At 36.1% G+C, this 20,315-nt stretch overlaps 1 protein-coding gene and 1 long non-coding RNA gene across 14 annotated transcripts in view; one reads left to right on the top strand and one right to left on the bottom strand.

Moving 5' to 3' along the window:
• Positions 1 to 20,315, bottom strand: part of MBD5 (methyl-CpG binding domain protein 5) — a 437,517-nt gene that overhangs the window by 14,230 nt on the left and 402,972 nt on the right. For 12 of the 13 annotated variants that reach the window (XM_073241407.1, XM_073241408.1, XM_073241402.1 and 9 more), the window contains 3 exons: positions 13,324 to 14,346; positions 11,534 to 11,739; positions 7,096 to 8,304 (listed from right to left, as the gene is read on the bottom strand). In XM_073241407.1, the coding sequence (XP_073097508.1) occupies positions 7,096 to 8,304; positions 11,534 to 11,739; positions 13,324 to 14,346 (2,438 nt within the window). The remainder of the gene's footprint in view (positions 1 to 7,095; positions 8,305 to 11,533; positions 11,740 to 13,323; positions 14,347 to 20,315) is intronic. The other variant, XM_037020732.2, reaches the window with a different exon arrangement.
• The window catches only part of LOC140850485 (uncharacterized), a 45,186-nt gene continuing 38,443 nt past the window's right edge, over positions 13,573 to 20,315 (top strand). Inside the window, exons 1-2 of the long non-coding RNA XR_012133389.1 lie at positions 13,573 to 13,689; positions 16,240 to 16,330. This is a non-coding gene — a long non-coding RNA (uncharacterized lncRNA). The remainder of the gene's footprint in view (positions 13,690 to 16,239; positions 16,331 to 20,315) is intronic.

The following is a 20,315-nucleotide window of genomic DNA, read 5'->3' as shown; positions in this document are numbered from 1 at the left end:
TGGTTGCTGATTCTGTTTACAAGGCACATATTAAACACTGATGTAATAAATATGTAATTTAATAAGTTTGATTGGAGTCAACATGGTAGCATGTAGTGTATCTCAGAAACAACTTAAGGTCAAGTACCTCAACAAAAGGAGACACAGACCTCTCAGAGAGCCAGACTAGATCTCTGAAAGTGAGGTACAGTACATATTGGGAGAACCTGAATCAAAGATCCTAGACCACTTTTGAATAGAGCCAGTTAACCAGAGATGATGTCAAAATTCTCTGCAGGCTTTAATACTGATCACAGGAAAAAGTTTCTCTGTGAAGACTTCGTTACTTGGGTCTGAGGCAAAGCTGTCACAGAAAGGTCAAAGGATAGAGCAGAAGGCATGCCATAGATTTCATAAGAGATAAGACAGCTGACCTCAAATTCCCTTTTCATTTTTCACTTCCTCATTCCATTTCCACAATGTCATCAGCTCCTGTTTAGGGGGCACTTGTATCACACAAAAAGTACTAAGCTTAGAGTTAGGAGACCAGAGTTGGTGCCTGGCTAACTGCCTGTGATTGGTGTCCTTAGGAATGCCACTTCTTTGAGATTCAGTTCTCTCCTCTGTAAAATGAAGACAATTGTGCATATTTTTATGTACCAGTGAGAGAATTTAAAGAGACAATGAACATGAAGGTGCTTTATAAACAACAAAGCAGTCTTTCCCAAAGTGCCACTGGTGGCATATGAAATAATTTTCATGTCCAATGATGGACAGATATTTAAACATTTTTAATAGATATTCATATTAATTTATATTAGAAAAATACAAACAAAAATTATACTTTTGATTTCACACATATTATAACTTAGAATAAGAGTGAGGAAATTATTTAAAAAGTGGCTTGAATAGTGCTTTGTACATAACTTCTGTCCAAAAAGTATTTGTTGAATGAAAAAATAAATAAGTAAATGCATTTAAAGAAAAATTTTAACTAAGTAATAGCACAGGTAACATGCAACATTAGCTGAAGTATACAGCTCTGAAGCAAAAAGCAAAAAATATAAGGCATTTATTAGGTTCATTCATATCAAATATCAATAAATATTTCTAAAAATCATCAATCTGATAAAGTACTGCTACTTAAGTTCAATATTTCAATATTTTTGAATGGATGAGAATTGATGATAAATAATGAATTTGGGGTAAAAAGTTGACTCACCTAGGACAGAAAGGATGAACCTAATTTTCTAACAATAGTAAAACAATAGTATTCATGGAAAAAAATCCCTAAAGTGAATCTCAGTTATTTCAAATGAGCTAAACAAATCCACATTACTACAATTTAGTTAGTGGCACTATCTGAGGGTTTTTTTTTTGTGTGCTTCCTTTCTTCTTTCTTCTTCATTTTGGATAGCAGTGTTTTCAGTACTTTTAAGAGTAAATCTATTCTAAGTGTGGTGACAAGTTTCATATTGACCTACAACACATACATAGAATAAATGTTTTGGATAAACTCATGTTTCTAAAGAAACATGATAAAAGTTCATGTAACAGAGGCATGTATTTGCCTCAGACCTGAGATTCCATTTGTTACTATTCTTATGAAAACTATATTGACAAGCTTAAGAACTCTGTGTGGGTCTCAGTTACCTATGAACGGAGATAGGCCCCCTTTACCTCTTCAATCTTGCCAGGGAAATTAATTCACAATATTCCATAATTCACTACAGTAAAGTTTATAGCCTTACCTAAGGCTTTTACTCAGTTTAGTCTTTATCCTGATATTCACAGTTTTGGTCTTATCTAGTTTTTCATTTTTATTCTTTCAAATTTTGATCAAGCACTCCCTTTGTTAGCTTACTACTGGATTTTATCTTGCTTATTACTTTTCAAAAACTATTTTCTTCCCTTATCAAGGAGATTCCAGTGCTAGAGAACATTAATTGCTCCTGCCAACCCCAACCAGCCAAAATGCTGCCCAAATATTGTGGGAACTGACTGGGTGCAGAGACAGGATTCATTTCCAACAGTAGTTAAGAAAATATATAAAGCGAAGGGAATACACAAAGAACACTTTCGACAGAGAATCATAATACCAAAGAATACAAGCAGCTAACACTGATTATCAAGGACAGAAAGAATGTTTTTCAAAGTAAAATATTTAAATATTACAGGAGGGTTCAACTTAAGTTACACATCCCCGGAATGTGATAGTGAGCTGTCTCTGGTTATGCTCCACACTATCAAAATGTATTGTGGGCACAATGAGCAAATGAGAAAGTATATTGTCCCAAGTTTGGTTATGAGTTTTAATAATGATGATTTTTGTCTCTTTTGAATGGCTTTTCAGAGAACTGTTTTTAACTCTATCTGCCAAATATATGTGGAAAAGTCAAAGCATGCTTCTAAAGAGGGAACCTCCTACCCACTGCTTCTAAATCATGTTTTCATTTAATCAAGTGGTGTGGCACTGAAATGCAGAACTTCTCTGAGTAGTCAGGAGCTATCTTTACCTGTCCAACACCAACAAATGTTTCATTGGGGAGAAGCATTTTAGTGTCGGTGAAGAAATAAGTCCTTTCCTAAATTTGGTTTGAGTCAAAAAACATTTCAAATATAAGAGCAATGAGATATGAAGACTAATGGGACAATGTTAAAAGAGAGTAAAAATGATCTCCTCAGAAAAAAGTAAGTACTTTATTTTTTGATTATTACTTGAGAGTCTACCCTTTTAGGTTAGTCAATGTAAGACCAAAGATGGCAGATGATACTCACAAGATACATTTTAGAAAACAAGAGTGTGTTTCCCTTTTAAAAATAATGAATGAAACAAGTACATAAAGATAACCATTTCCCCCCAGAGTTGCATAGGCTTAAAATGTTTACACATTACAGCATATAGGTGTAAGGCCAGCAGAAGCCAGTTTCCTCTCCAAGAATTCCCTATAGTGTGCCAAGACGGGCCCCGTCTCTCCGGCCATGGCAATGTACTGGGGCACAGCAGTGAGGTCTTATTCCTGGCCCACTGAACCTCAAACTATAAAGGGGTCATGGTTCAGAGAGAAACTTGTACCATTTACTTAGAAGTATAGATTTCTTCCAGAATGTACTTCATTACAAACTGATAACCAAAGAAAAGAATATATTAGTAAGGAGATACCATTTCCTGAATAGTAAAAAACAAGACACATATTATCCTTCAGGGCTTTCACACAGCTTCAGTATTGAGAGAACATTATTTAGGGCAATTCAACCCAACTTTTCAGGCTGTTAAAAATCTCTACTAATTAATATTGTTGTGTGTGGGAGGTGAGTAGGAAGGTAGAGGAAGAAAGTCTGAATTTATAGTTTTTAGAAACATGGTGGAGAGGACTTTCAAGTTCACTCAAGCTGCTTTAAAATACTTCCAAGTAGAACTGCTTGAAATCAACAGCTAATATTAACTCACAGTCAGATATGCCGATTTGTATGCCCATGTGCTGAACGTCATAAAAAATAGTTAGAAACTATTTCATTCATTAAATATATTCCTTATAATTCTTCCACCCTCGACCTGGTTAGTAAATGCTTTATTCGTGGGTAATGCGTAAGTAAAACAATAACAAGATCAAATTACTACAATTCCAAATTAATAAGGCTGTCTAACAGAGAACATGGGTGAGGAGGCTGATTTTTACTGAGCCTCTTTCACGTGCTGGATAATCTATTTACGGGTGTCTCAATTCTTAAAACATCATTCTGAGTAGGAATTAACATTCCTACTAGAAAGGTGAGGAAATTGCAGCTCTGGGAGATTAATATACCTCCCCAGGACCATTTAGGTAAGAGACAGAGCTGAAATTAAGCTCATGTCAGAATGCCCAGAGCTGATACCTCTTTCTGTGGCACGCTGCTTTCTCTTCAAACTGTGTTCATGCAGTATTTGATGTTTAGAAATCAAACCTCTTAGGGAAGTAATCTCAGAAACTGCAGAACATTTCTAATGCATTATCAGTAAATCTGCTACATTTATTATCCCACTAAAGATTAAAAATGCCTAAGATCATAACTGAACTAGTCATTTACTGTCATAACAAACAGTTGGCTAAAAGATCAACTTATGGACAACATGGAGATCTCAGCCCCCGGCAGATACCAGTGCTCCAATCACAGCACTGGTCTCTCAGCCCAAAGACCTCTCATGCAACTGAAAATGGGAGAGGTTCCTGCCTTGCTTTGAATTAGTAACTTACAATACTGTTAATTAATTACTTATTTTTTTTACTTTGCCTGCTTCTGAAAAGAACTGGAAGTGGCTTGCTGAAAATAAAGACTGTAGGAGAAAATAAATGATAGCTTTGTGGGATGTGTGTTGAGGGGAGATAAGATAATAAATCTATTCTAACACTTGAGTTAACATAGATTTTATCTAGAGGGATCTGTCAGGATCTTGCATTAATTTACTTAGTGGACATAGAAACAGTATGAAAAACTGAGAGGCTAAGAAGATTTAAAATGATAATGGGCACGGAAAACAGTTCAGCAACCCTATTTACTGAGGCACTACAAAGATAAACACTAGGGGATATGGCCCCACAGGCCACATTAGAAAGGTGGAATTAATAAGATTTAACTATAATAAACAAATTGTTTATGGAACCCATGTCTGTCTTTCTCTTGACTTTACTAAAATGTCAGGCATTGGTACAGTATATAGGAGGCAATCCAATGCACTGCTGACCCTTTAAAAAGCTGAAGTTTGGTTATCAATGCACAAGATTCGATTTATCCAGCATTGCTGAGGACTATGTAAATAAAATCTACATCATAATTGATTCACTTGACTAAGAGTACAAGTTTTAAAAATGTTTTACTGGAAATCCTTTCAAATAGATCATACTTTGTCTTACATATATATTGAACATAGTTTGATTTTTTCTTGATGAACTAGGGTCACCAAGACATCAGGCAAAGGCTATTTGGCTTATAGTGAGACAGACTTGTGTTTGAAATTCCACCTTTACTGGTGTCATAAATGAAGAACACTGTTTGGCTCACTGGGCACCATTAAATAAAGTATGAGGAAGCCCTTTGTTTTGTGAACTATAGGAGAAAAAAGAGTGTTTGTGAAGTAGTGCTTTGGGTTTTTATGTGCAAAAGCGAGGTAGGTCTTGAAAGATCAGAGGTTTTTAAAAAAAGTTAAATGCCCTCAAGCTTTGAAGGTTGTTATACCTTGCTTTTTAATGATAAATATTTCATGTGTTACCATTAATATTTTATTCTATGTCTTCAATTTTGCACCTCTAAATGGGTGCTTTAAATTATTTTTTCTGAATTACTGGAAATATTTTTAGTGTATCTTGATACAAAGGTTTTGAGAATGCAAACTTACAGTGTCAGCCAACGGGAGGGGGGATATTTGAATTTACAGAAACAATCATATGCTCCCTATTAGGAATTCATTTATTGACAACAAAAAGGAAGACGAATCTGGATTTTTGAAACACTTATTATTTTATACTGAATGAAAACTGGTTGCTTATTTAAATGAAGCAAAATAAGTGTTTCTAGATAATGATTTATTTTTTTAAAGTGCATCTCTTTTAAACATTAGGGAGTAACTCAATCCCAGGACTTTCAAACATAGACTAATCAGAAGATTAGGACCACTATGTAATGAGAAATGTGTTAAAAGTACATGAGTTTATTCTCCTGAGGACATAAAAAGGTATTTAGACAAGGCATTTAGGACAGGAAGAATGTTTCCAGGGAAGGGAAGCCATAATCTCTTCTTTAGCTAAGCTTTTTGTAAAATAGCACATAAAAAAGACTTGGTTTCATTTGCACAGAGATTGTAAAACAGTTCAATGTCTACATCTTGTATTTGTAGCAGTTCCATTTATACCATAAAAGACCAATTTTGCTGTTTCTAATTAGTTTTTGAATAAACTGTCAAAACTATTTAGGTTTATCAGCCTAAAGAATGTTTTGTCTCATCTCACAGAGATTAGATAATAAAATGTTTGGTGAATAGGAGTATGGAATTCATTTTCTTATCAAACATAGAAACGTTATGCCCAGAGTATATTCTGACAAGTTATATATTAGGCATTATAAGCCACAGGTTTAAGGACCTCCTGGTCATTTGGAGAAAGACAATCTTTTTATTGTGCTGGCAAAAATGCCTTTGGTTTCCTGCCATTAAACCTAAGTGCTAGTGGAGGTTTGAGCAGAGTTGAAATAACTTTACACAATATACTCTTTAAGAGAATAATATATACTTGTAAGAGTAATTTTTATTTCCTAAGGAGACGAAAAATTGTGTTTTTTCATCACATGTGGAGAATGTGCGTAATTATCTCCTCCTGGTCAGAAACACATTTTTCTATCTACTTTAAGCATTCTGCATATTTCTTGCCCTAGTGAGCCAATTCTATCAATTGTGAAGGGGAAGAAAGCCCTAGAAGACCCCTATTAATTTCTCCTAAATTGAATGGTAGTTTCATGCAGAAGTTTTCATTTAATTTATATGATCAGATTGTGTTAAGTAGAACCAGACTATGGAGTTAAACATTTCCACATGTTATAAAGGCCCAGGACTTTTCCTGAAAGGAGACACTGTTCTGAGTTCAGACGTTACCTGCTGCTTCCAGGAACAGCTGCAACTCCTCCTGGATTTTACCCTCCCCAGCTCTGGGTCACATGGGAGCACATGGAGGAGATGCTGTCCCCTGGCACCTCCCTACCTCTGACACACATCTGGACTCCAAGGGCCACCAGAGTTTTTCCCAGTATTGCCACTTGCCTTCATCCTCTGAGTATGGATGAAGAATTAGGTGAGGGCAGGGAAGGAAGGCAAGTTAAAGAAATTCTGGAGATCTGGTTCCTGGGTTAGAGCCAACCTGAGCCCTAGTGGCAGCTTCTACAAATGCTTCACAAATCCCCCCTTGATGATATGATATTTTGGAGACTATGACCATCCTCCCTCTTTGTTTTATGCTCCAGAAGCCTGAGACCGCAATGAGTCATGAAGAATTCTAATTTCAGAGCCAAAGAATCCAAAGCGGTGATAACAAAAAATAACTGATATGTGAACAAAGGTTAGTATTTGACAATGGATAAAGATCGGTATACCTTCCCTTCCTCGGGGCTTTGTTGACATGAATTGTGAACGTCGTCTTCTCTTACTAATTTTCCAGGCCAGGAAGTAAGTCCTTTGATTTGGCCCCAGACCAAGTCGCCGACATTGAACGTCCTTGGCCTATAATGTATCAACTCGTTGGAAGAGGGGGAGTCTGGATTCCTTAGGTCATCTTCACTACTAATGCTTTTAGCGTCTGAAGGGCTAGGCACACACCCATTAATGCTTTTGGCATTAAAGTCTCCATTGTAATGGACATAGTCTTTGACCAGAGAACTTTCCAAACTGTGTGAGGAGCTCGGAGATTGCTCCTCTAGGACCAGGTCCCGCCTTGTGGTGCTCAGCAGCTCTCCGAAGCCCCGACTCTGTCGAGGCCTGTTCCCATTAATGTGTGCACATCTCTCCACAGTGTTCTCTAGTCTCTCCTTAAAACTCATCATAGTTCTTTTGTAGTTATTATACCTGAAATTTTCCTCCAGAATTTTATCCCCCTGACAGTTTCTTGGTGGTAACAGTATTGGGTGCTGTTCCCCGGGCAGAAATGGCAGTGTAGAGACATTGTTGGGCCTTTCGTGACAAGGACTGCTATGGATATGGCCTGAATGGTCTAAAAACTCCTCACACTTCCATCTGCTTCGCTCCCCTCCAGGGCTTTGTTCTCCATCCCACTGTTTTTTGGATGTGTGGCAACTGGCTGCCTTGAAATATTCAAATGCATCTCCTTCATTTGAGTTCTTCCCATGGTCCAGATTCCTGGGCAGCCGAGCCCCTCTTGCATTCCTCAGCCTACCATCATGGTCAACACTGCCCATGTTCCGTCCATGAATGACCGCACTGACAGCACTGGGGAGACTTAATGGGTCACCGATCGAGGCAGTGAAGGCACTCATGGCACTCAGAGCTGGAATGGGGCTTATCTGAGTTGTACTGTTGACGGCGGTGGTGATGACAACCTGCATTCCTTTGCTGGCTGCATCAACAACTGCTTTGTAAATGGCATCCACGGAAGCATCACCTTGGCCACCCACAACGAGGCCATCCTTCACTTGCTGACCAAGAGTTGGGTCAATCCTTGGTTGCAACTCACAGGATGCATCTTGGAAAGGGGGCAGTGCTGTGTTCAGATTCTCAGGAAGTGCTGTGAGCCCCTGCTGAGTGCTTATTCTTTTGTTCAGGAGAGCTGCATCTTCCTGCATTCTCACCTTAAAGAAATAGACAGGAAAGCAGTGAGAGAGAGAAAAATGTTTTTAAAGAGCTCAGAGATGAAGACGAGAATTTTAAGATTAACCAGAAGACAAATATGACAAGGAAGGAAATATAAGGAAAGAACAAATTTCTGAATGAAATAAATACACTCTGTATAGAAAACTTACATCTTGATTATATTGGGCTACCATTTCTTTGGTTGAAATCATTCAACAAATTAAAAAAAAATCATTGCTAAACATTCTCTAGGAAACTTAAAATTGAAGTGGTTGGACACAAAATGTTTTCAGGTGATGACTCCATCCGTGCATTTAGTGTCATTACAAATTTTGCAGCTTGGGAATCAAAGAGAATCGAGTCAGTCACCAGTACTGCTCAAATTACAGAGGGAACCAGATTTTGAAAATGGTTTCTAACTCAGTAATATTTCTGCTGAACTAAGTGAAACACAATATAAGATAAAACAAAATGCATATACTCCTTTCTTAACAATAAAATATTTCTGATATGACATTATATTTTTGAAGCCTTTAGATAGGGTGGTAACACCTACTCTGACCTTACCAGGCCACCGACTGAGGGATCTCCCCAGGGTGACTATAGCTCTCTGTAGAAGTGATTCTCAACTGGGAAGAGAGGAAGGGAGGGAATGCCCACCAGGGAGGAGTATCAATGCTCAGGACAGAAAGGATGAGTGCAGTCTGAAAAAGCCCCCGAGGTTATTTCACCAACCCCATTTAAGAACTGATGCTGCAGACCCTCGATACTTTGGATTTTCCCCCAGTGATAATGCCCCTCGTTGTCAGATCCTTCCCTACCTACCCTAAACCTGCGATCCTTCAGCACATCAGCCACTCCTGCCATTCTCTCCTAGTTCACACCTACCAGATAAAATCCCAGTGTTGGATCAATTTAACTGCCTGCCTTCTCTATATCTGATTATTCCCATCAATCCTATGACACTCTAGTTAGGTATCATTCTCTTCACAACTATTTAAATCTTCATCCATTTCTTTAAGTTGGCTGCTGTAGCATCTCCGGCACTATTCATGACCTTAGTGAACAGAGAAAATGGAAGTCATGGCTTAAGAATTCTCATAATTGTTTTACTCTGCTCCTCCCTGCCCCTGGCAGCAGTCACTTCTCTGCGACTATATGCATCCCAAATTCTTTCTTCCCAGTGTAAGAAGGACTGTTTCCGTTTTCTGAGAGTACGTTCTCCAGTTATGCTCTGGATCCCAAGCCATTCCTCAAGGATCTTGCCTCATCTGTTATCCATTTTCTTCTTTATGTTCAATCTCTTTGCACTCTTTTTTTAAAGCATACAACTATGTACATAGCTTTCATATTTTGAAAGTTTGCATTAAACCTATGTCTGCCTCAGGGCACCACCCTGTTTCTCTTATTTCTTCATAGTTAAGCTTTTGAAAGTTTTTGAAAGAGTAACCCACATTCTTCAATTCCAAAACATTTTCTTCCTTCCATTCACTGCAATCTGGCTTGTGCTCCCACCACTCCACAAAAACTGTATTCCACCAAATCAGTGGTGATGCCCTAATTGCTAATCTAATGGATTCTCTTTAGGCTTTATCTACTTGTTTTCTCAGGGACATGGTTGAGCACTTCCTCTTCCCTTCTAAATTATTTTATTACATAGATGTGTATGAATATCTTCTCACTGTCAAAAAAAGATGAAAATTTTCATTACTACTCTACCAGTACTTTCCTATTCCACTCCAATCCCATTTCCATTCTCAGAAGTCATTAGTGCTGGAGTGCATCCTTGCAGACACTTATTTTTAATACATTAAAGTGTGTACGTATGTATCTAGTTTCCCTTCTTTCCTTCCTTTTTTTCTCCTTCCTTCTTTCTTTAGGTACTATATTTTGGTATTGTTCTAAAATACTGTAATACTGGAGTCTTGCAATCTTGTGGATTTCCATATCAGATTATATAAATTTACCTAATCAACTAGGTAGATTTTAAACTACTCGATGATGGATATACCAGAACATATTTAATTATTTCCCTAGTGATGGATCCATCACTAGGGATCACTAGGGAAATAGTTATGGATGCCTGAGTGGTGTCTAAACTCTGCCACCATAAATCATACTGTAATGAACACTCTGGTATGTGCTTTTTGTTCACAGTTTAAGATTTCTCTAAGGTAGATACGAAGAAGTTGAACTTCTAGGTCAAAGGATATGTATATTTAAAAACCTGTTAAACTATCAAATTACCCTCTGAAAGGACTATATAGCGTACAATTAGACCAACAATATATCTGAAAGAATCCATTTCCCCCACATTGCTGTCTGCAGGAGATAATCTCAATCTGACAGTCATATGAGAAACTAGATATATACCTACACACTTTGTATAACTCTGATTATTCCTTTCATATGTTCATTCATAATTTATCTTTCATTTTCTATTCATATTTATTACTGAATTGTCTATTCAGTATATTTGAATATATATGAATTGTCTATTCATATTTATTACTCATTTTCCTAGACAATTAGCTTTCTCTGCCTGATTTGTAGGAGTACTTCTGATATTGTGGATTTTAATTATTTGCTATTATAAGGCAATTATTTTCTTCCAGTTTGATACTTGTCTTTAACTTTGTTTAGAATACCTCTGATTGTGGAGGCTTTACTTTTATGAATTTAACTCTGTTACTAGTTTTCTTTTTGACTTCTTGGTTTAGGCTCTTACGGAGAAAGCCTTCTCTAAGCATATTAAAAAAAAAACTTCTATACATTCTCCTTAAGTTTATTAATCATTACTCTTTCCCTCTAGCTCCTTCACATGTTGGGAAATGATTCAGCTTATAGAACTAAAGGAAAACCATGTGGTTGAAACCAGGGAGAGAGAGGTTAGGGCCAGGGCTGAGAGGGAGGCCAAGGAGGCCAAGGAGGCATGTCGTGGACGTGGGTTTAACCCTGAGTGCTGCCGGAAACCGCAAAAGGGCTTCAGAGGGTAACATGATCAGTTTTTTCTATAAGCCCCAAAAAGGACTACTGAGATGCTTCAGACAAAATGAAATAACCTACACACAAAAAGACTGCAATGTTTAACAATTTTATGATTGAAAAGTAATAGTAAGTGGAGGTGAAAGGACATACAACCTCTTTCTTTTGTCTCTTTCCCCAAACTAAGTGTTTTAACACACCTAGACACTGTTTCTATTCAAGCAACCCAGGGAGGGAGAGTACCTGAAAGTTCTGAAACAGACAAGCCATGGGGTTATTGTTAGCTGGGCAAGGGACTGTGGACTGTCCCGGGTAGGCCTGCAGATTCTGGTGCCCCTGCAGAAGCTGCTGTTGCTGATTTGGAGGAAACATCTGATTGTTGTTTAACAGCGACTGTAGATGAGTCAGTTGATGGTTATTCAAAGTATTGTTTATTGAGGACATGTCACCTATAGTTTGAAAAATATAAAATGTAAGTCAGTGTGATTCTTTGGAGATCCTATGCCTATCTTCGTATCTGAGGATTCCTGAAACAAAAACTGAAAACTAGATTTACATGAAATCTTTTTCTCTTTTTCTTCTCAGTCTTACTTAGTAGTAAGGAAATCATATTTTTATTCTTTAATTTCTTTCATAATTGGTTTTTTTATTTTATATCATGCAGAAACTACTTAGTCTTTGGTCTATCCATTAGCCAATATTTACATATTAAGTTTCAGTGTTATATAATTCTTTGAAATGATTTTTATTAGAGTACCTACAATTAAAGGTTGAAATCAGTTGTAAAATGTTTTAGCAATAATAAGTATTTGACCAGATGATTAAAATGAGTGGGTCTGATTAGGTCTTGTTTACAAAATTTAGTTCAAGCCACAGTCATCAAGAAATATCACCAAAGAAAATTGGATTTCGCATAGAAATATGTATTTTGTTTTTAAATAAAATGTTGGCCACCTAAAATTAAAATCATAAAGAAGGCTAACAATTCAAAAGAATTCCTTGTTATTATAATGAAATAAAAGTATTACATAATGAGATAGCATTAGTTAATAACTAAATTTATATTCAAAATTAAAAACTAACTTGTTTTGAAATTACATTGAAGCTATCTTGAGGAAAATGTCTTAGAAAGTATCTTGTAACTTGAAATATGTAAATCTGTAATGCTTTTCAGATTACTTAACACTGATTTCAATGCCAAATAGAACTAATTAAACCATATTATACTGGTGCCCATAAGATGTGGAAACATATATATGTATTTATTTTTACATACTGAAGAGGCCCTTGACAATACCTTGTATATTTGCCTATGTTTCCAGATTTAATGGACACCAACTCTGTATTAGTTACCTGCATCAGTCAGTTGGACGTAATTGATGTGTGTTTTCTAATGCTTTTGTGATAGGTTAATCTACATGAAGAAATCCTTTGTTTTTAATCCACAAAGTTCTAAAGAAGAATACTGTCTGAGGATATGGTAGCAGCTGTGGGGCTGTCTGTTTCCTTGAACTTGGGCAAACTTTACTTCTGAGTGTGTTTACACCTTCTTTCTGATTTTGCTGGATAAGCATTTAGTTTGGGTTATTGAGGGATCACCTGGAAAATGCCTCCACGAACTGTTTCCATCGCAGTGCAGCTGCTCATACTAACCCTGTGATGCCACACCAACTAAAGTCAAATCAGAATTATTTTTAGGAGGTACCTGAGCTTTATTATTTGAAGAAATAACACTCTATTTGGCTTAAGAGAATGAGGGTAGGTTAGGTTTAGGTGGCATCAGAATTAGAAGATAAGAGAGAGCAGATTAAAATGATATTTAGCATTGCTAGAATAGGGGAAAAGGAAAAGGCCATTTTCATGTTTGTATAACTATGGATGTGTGTAGGTGTTATTATATTTAGTTTCTTAAGCTAGCTGTGACATAACAAAAGCATTTTTAAAAAGTGTGACAAAATGGAGTTTTTAAAAAGGAGAAAATAGAATTAGAAAAACGTTTCTTTTGTAAAAATTTGTGAGAAAATGTAACTTACCAAGCAGACCTGTCCCCAGTAGAGGGTTAAGTAGCTGTGGCACCACAGAGTTACTGTTGAGTTTAGCTGGACCAGGTGTGTTCCCAGCATTATTAGATACATTCAGCAATGTTTCTGCCATTGACACCACTGCTGTCCCACCAAGTGTTGAGACAGTCAGTGCTGCCACTGCTGATGATGTAGTGGTTGTGGTAGTGGTTGCCTGGGAGGAGGTTGCTATGGAAACCTCTGGATGATTAGCTGCGTTGGCCGATGCCGAGTTCAGGACACCTCCCAACAGCTGGGGATTCAAGGCCATTAATCCTGAGGCCCCAGTGACAGCTGGGAGGAACAGGGGGCTAAAAGCGTCACTGCCTGCAAAGCCTGGTAAAGGGTTCCCCAGGGGGCTGGTTAAAAGGGTCTCAGCTCGGCTGTTCTCTGACTGATTGCTTGGCAAGTGGTCGGGTGGGGCTGTCATCTGTGTTAAGGAGGGTAAAGGGGCATTTTGCTGTTGCAAAAGATCTGAGATGGTCAGACTGAAAGATGGCGGGGGAAGCATGGCAGCTGCTTGGGCGCGGTTCTGAAGCAGGGCTGCCAAGAGCTGGACGTGAACAGGCTGCAATGCCTGCCCATCCAGGTCACCGGAGAGGAAAGCTAAAGCAGCGTTTACATTCGGGTTGAGAAAACCTAAAGAGTGGAGGTTGATCTCAGACTTGCCTTCTCCTGCTGAAGGCTGGAGGATATTTAATAGATTCTGGTTTAGGAGATGCTGTTGATTCACTGGCAAAGAGATAGGTAGAGAACTGAGGAGGCTGGGGTTCAAGGGGTGTGGAAGATGGTTGTTTGAAGTGCTGTTGGATAGAAAATGAAGTGCGTGCTCCTGGCCAACAAAAGGAAAATCACTCCCAAAGGGCAGCTGACTCTGCAATGGGTTTCCAGCTGCGGTGGTGACGATGACGCCGTCCTGAAGAACAGAGGTTGTCTTTGTGATGGCAGGGTGGGTGGTGCCAGCTATGGCTATGGAAGATGATGGTCCTGAGCCGCCTGAAATGAAGGAACAAAACCCCCGATTAGTTACAGACGTTAAGGAAGACAACGCCATAAAAACACTTAGATTTCAATTAACTCACTCATGTTACCTTTGCCAATTTTAATCAGATTGGCATCAGAGATGATTTGACATCTCTTAATGAAACCTAAGTAGAATCTTATACTTCCTCACCTACTTTGAACATAAATACCTTGAAGAAGTTTGGTATATTAAGAAGTAGCTATTTCTAATTACCAAATTGCTTGTTTGTCACAGCCAGACAAGGTGAAGCTGCGGGAAATTTGTGTTTGTAGTTGATTCAGTGGGGTACAGAAAAGTAACAAGTCTTCATTTTTCAAAATATATTTCTTTTTCAAAAAAGTTTTTGCTATTTATTTATAATACTAGTACTTGCTTTTAGTGAAAAAAAAAACAACTAGAATATGCATGAGAGTATAAAATGGAAAATAAAAAGTACCTATGGAGATAACTACTAATATTTTAGTATATAGTTTCCTGGGCTTTTCCCATTTGTATGTACATAGATATGCAGACATACATATGTATATGTATACACATACACATTACATATTTTAACAAAAATGGAATTATGATGTTTGTAACTTTTTTCATTTACTGATATATTGTGCATATCTTTCCATTCACTCGTATTAACTGCAGGGCCATTTTAGTAGTATCATGCATAGATATGCCATAATTTAATCAATCCATAGTTGTTAATATTTTGATAATTTACAGTCTTTTACTACTGTAAGCAACACTATGATAAACATTCTTATTAACTCATTTTTGTCAATATGTTCAATTATTTTCTAAGGATAAATTCTTAAAAGTGAAATTCCAGGGAGAAAAGGTTTACATATTTTAAAATCTTTGCATCATTGTCAAACTGCTCTCCAGTGAAGCTGATCAATATACATTCACTTTACATTTCTATAAACAGTATATGGCAGTGCTCATTTCTCATGAACACTCTATTTTATCATTACTATTTAATTTTGTTTATTTAATCACTCTGAGAGCATAAAGATACTTTGTCTTCATGATTCCTGAAAACAGACCAGTCTTCACCCAAACAGCATTCTTAATCCTGAAAGTCTTATGAAAGAGTGAAAATTCAAGGAATTTAATACTTAAAAATATAACATTCCAGTTTTTGTTATAATTTATTTTAGTTGTACTCCAAAGCTGCACAGAATTACCTAGAGAACTTGAAATACACACAAAAAACAAAAGACAATGCATGAGCCCTATCCCAGGCCAATTTGAAAACTCATCTCTTAGGGTTGAGCCTGGGCAGAGTACCACTGGTGATCCAAATGCACAAGAGGTGGGGTGAGAATCATATTTTGCTGAAAATGAACCTACAATAATTTTTCATAAAAAATTCTCTTCTAAAGAGATGCACTATCATGTGATACATGCATTTAGCAAATATTACACACATATGCATTTAATTTTATATTAAACATGTATATAGTATAATGAACAATGCCAATGTTACTGAGAATCTAAAATAACTCAAACACTTTAGTGCTATGCTATGTGCATCATTATGAACCTCTACATTTGACCGTGGTTGCCATTGAGGACGTGTCCAAATTTATAGAAATATTTCTATGGTTGTAATAGTAGTACATATATAACTTTACATTTTTCTTGTTTTCTCTTAACAGAATGACAAAGAAATTTTTCTTTGTGATATATAGACTTTGTATTAATATTTTTAACCGTGTAGCATATGGATTGACTATATCAAATCATTCTGATAAAGGCTGGCATTTATATTTTGATTTTTTCATCATTATATATGATGAACAGGGATGAGAATCTTTCTGCATATGATACTTTCATTTATATATTACATCATTATATATATTAAACAGGATGAACATCTTTCTGCATATGATAGTTTCCTGCATTTGAATTTTTCCTAAGGAACATCATTGGCATGATTGTTGTGAGAATCAAAAATAGGTAAGTGAAAGGCTTATATATAATGTGTAAGTGTCTATACAAATAAAAGGAGTTATCATTGTTTTCCTTATTATTGACATTAGTAGTTAGTAATGGTGATGTGGTAATACTAGTAAGTATAAATCACCATATCCAACACACTTTACAAAATATCTCTCTAGCACACCTTTGCAATTTTTATGAGCTCTCAGGTCTGTTTTTATTTATTTTTAAAGCTCTTGGTGTTTCATTTAAAGAATGAGATTAAAAAAACCTGAGAAGTATAAACATTTATAAAAGATTATCATGAAGTAATTACTATGTTCACAAAGAGCAAGGTAAGAACACATCAATGCTGAAGTAGATATATGGTACACAATTCTTTAAATACTAATTCAGATTTGTAATAAAATCATCCTTATCATAAACATTTCATTGTTTCTTAAGTCTTGCTGCTAGTTCTGTAAATATATGCTGTGCTTTATTTGTATTTAGAAACCATCTTTTTAAACAAGCTAATAAAAACTCTTATTCCCTGGCAGTCTCTATCTGCAGTCTTTTTTCCTATCTTCTAAATAATAATGACATATTTAAATGTCCAGATTACTATTCCTCTAACAACCATCAGAACACATTTTCAAAATACTCTAGCATGTATATATGGCAAGGCTTTGTAGATGAAGGATTTCCTTAAAGGTTATTATTTCCTATCTTTATTTATAAGAGAGGGTAATCTATATTTAGGATTCCTGAAGTAGGATTCAAAAGTTCTCCATCTAAATATTCTTCAGTAATGACAATAAAGAAACCATAGTTACTCCAGGTGTATTTTTGCATTACAAACAAGAAGGTGGTGAATAGCACAAGCCTCTTAAGGGTAATAGGTAGATGATGGCCTAATTTATCTTCTCTAATTTTCAACAACAAATAGGTGTATTCTGCTGAACACAAGGATAGAAACAGTGATACAAAACAACAAACACAATTATCCTTACCTGCAGGACCTGAGTTTAGGCAAAATGATTAACTCACAAATTTCCCTGTCTCTCCTATTTCTCTCTCAAATGTCCATTTATTGAGAGTTTATTATGAATCAGGAAGTTTAATAGCTCTTTTCATATAGCTAGTATAGCTCTAATGCAATATGCTAAGAGCTATAAGGTATACAGCAAAGAGACAATTGTAAAACTGAAGGTGTCAGGGAAAACTATGCAAAGTATTAACATTTGGCCTAGGATTTGAGAGTGTAAAAGGAGACAGAAGTATTAGCAGAGTAATTAAAAATAAAAAAGACAAGGAGATAATAAAATGCATGGAGGGTAATAGAGTCCTGTGTATACTCAAAACAAAGAAATATGACTGAAAATATTGTATGTTGCTTTCCACACACTCCAGCTCTCCCACCCATGGTTAACCTGTTGCCTTAGACAAGCAGGGAAGAAATTTGAAATCATCTTTCTAAACTATTAAAGGCAAAGATCACTTCTTATTTCCAAGACCTAACACAGTCTTTAAACATGGTTGGCAGTCAAAAAATGTTAGTTGAATGAATCTATTAAGATCATAAAACTTGCACTCAACTTCTAGAAATGAGATCATTTGATGGTGTGTGTATAAAGGACATGGATGGAAGAGGCCATTATTTTAGAAGGCTCCCAGGTGTTTCAGGAAGTTAAAATCATCTTACCAAGGAAGAGGTCTATTCCAAAGTACTCTTGAGTTCTTAAAATCACTCATTAATGTTTGAGGGAATTCTAAGTGGACCCTGAATTTTGTAGCTAGAGGGAAATTAGAGATTGCTTATTTCTGAACCACTTAATCTTGAATAGGCACTCCGTTAAACCTACTTCATAGTACTGCATAAAAACCTTATGGTCTGTTGAAGCATGTGGGGAATAATGTTTTCTTAAAGCTGAATTTTTAAAAAGCTAAGGTGTTTTGTGCTTAATCTAATTAAAGGGACAGTTGATAAGTTTTTTAAAAAAAAGCAAACTATTCACTAAACATTAAGCAGTTAAATAGCCAAAAGGCAACTGGGAGCCTGGAACAAGTTAGTTAAGTTGGAGAAGTCATTTAATTGAAAAAATGATTATTTCACACTGGCCAGCAGCACCATGAACTGGCATTTCTTTGTCTCATGGTTTCTGTTGCCTTTGAAGAAGTAGGAGAGAAGAGTGGAAAGCCACCCAAATAAACTTTCCTTGCATACAATCACATGTCTAGATACCTAGAGACTGAGATAGTCTAGTATGAGCAAAGGACTGTGGTAGCTTGTCCAGTGGGGAAGAATTTCCAGATATAAACAGATTCCTCATACAAACAAGTGATTTATGATGTGTGTGTGTATGTGTATGTATACAGAAATAGCATCAGTAAATTTTGTAAAGGATTTTTCCTATTACTAATTTCATTCTTCAGATATTTTAACTGCCTTAAAAAAAACTGCTTTCAAAACAAATCTATCTCTTTAGATTTATTTATCTTCTTTGTCACCAATATTCTTTGAGAAAAATCATTGTTCATATTATGCTTAACTCTTCTATGATGGGCTCTTAGGTATTAATAATATTGTGTACATGCCTTTATATGTGTACGAGAGGGCATACAGCTCATACCAAATGGAGCAATACGGTGTTTTTAAAGTGTCATTACACCAGCTTCATCTTTATCTCCAATTCTCAACAAACACTACTTTATGCTAGAGAACTTTTTCTGAATAGATATGCCCAAATACTGATTTTTACCCATAAAATTCAAGAAACTAAGAAGCGAGTCATAGAGAAGGTACTCCTTCATCATTCGATCTTTATGGTCTGCTTTGGCAACTGAACTTTGATTGCAAACAAGGTCAATGGTAACTCTCGATAAAAATTAATGCTTCTAGAGACAAGAGAAAAATGTCATGCCCTAGTGAGTCTAATAAATATAATTCACTTTCAATCCCATGGAAATAGTAAAATTTTTTCTCCTATCTTAAAGGATTGATTAAAAAATAAATTGAAATATAACTTTAATGAGAAGTCTAGATTTTCCAACAAGACATTAACTCCCAAGCCTTAGTAAAGTCAAGGTAATATGTATTTACAAAAATATACTGATCTCTGTCTTTGTGCTTTGAATTGTGATGCAAATTCCTAGTATTTTTATTCCAGAAGTAGAAAGGAAGACCTAGGGCCTAGTGGCTACTTGCTCTCCACAAGGAAGGGAGGGAGGGAACCAGAAACCATAGCCGTTAGAAGGAAAAGAGCAAGAAGGGATCATGGCAGTATTTGAGGAGATGCTTTTCGCTCTTAACAGGGCCAACCTGCTGGGTAGGAGGAAACAACAGCGGAAGGGATACAGCTTGAATCTTGGAATATGATGTTTGAGTAGTTATGACTATCTGTGAAGTCAGTCTTGTGGTGGTAATGCAATAAAAAAAAAGATATGACTTTCTTTTAGGCTACTGATCATTTGTTTCCTTTCCTAACACACAGAATAACTCTGAAAACCATTGGAATAGATTTTAAAAATACTTGTGAATTTTCATTGTTTACTCAAGTAACAAAGGTTTTTGTTTGCTTTTTTTTACAAATGCTTTTTATTGAGAAAAGAGGTTAAATCTCCTGCTTGGTGGGATTTCTGTTCTCTGAATATGCTAGAGAGTAACAGTTAAAGTGCTTCATCGATATTCTAATTGGAAGTTTTGTTTCCTTATTTTCTTTACTAAGCAGAGCAAGCTGAGTTTCTGGATTATTAATAAAGTTGACTTTGTATCCTTCCATTGTATACTATTTTGTCTGCAGTGCTAAAATAGTGCTTAGCACATACTAGGAACTCAATAAATATTTGTTGAATTAATTACTTCATGAATATTCTAAGACACTGGTTTAGACCTATTTAGGGCTACAAATTCCCCTACAAATATGCCTTAATCAGTATATTTTGATGAATGAAATAGAAAAAAAAGTAGACATTGCATAGCTAGGATATTATTTTGTGGAAACTGTTTCTGTTAACATATATA

The sequence above is a fragment of the Manis javanica genome, chromosome 7 (assembly GCF_040802235.1).
Source record: "Manis javanica isolate MJ-LG chromosome 7, MJ_LKY, whole genome shotgun sequence".
Taxonomy (NCBI): Eukaryota; Metazoa; Chordata; class Mammalia; order Pholidota; family Manidae; genus Manis; species Manis javanica.
This window is presented reverse-complemented; position numbering and strand designations above follow the sequence as displayed.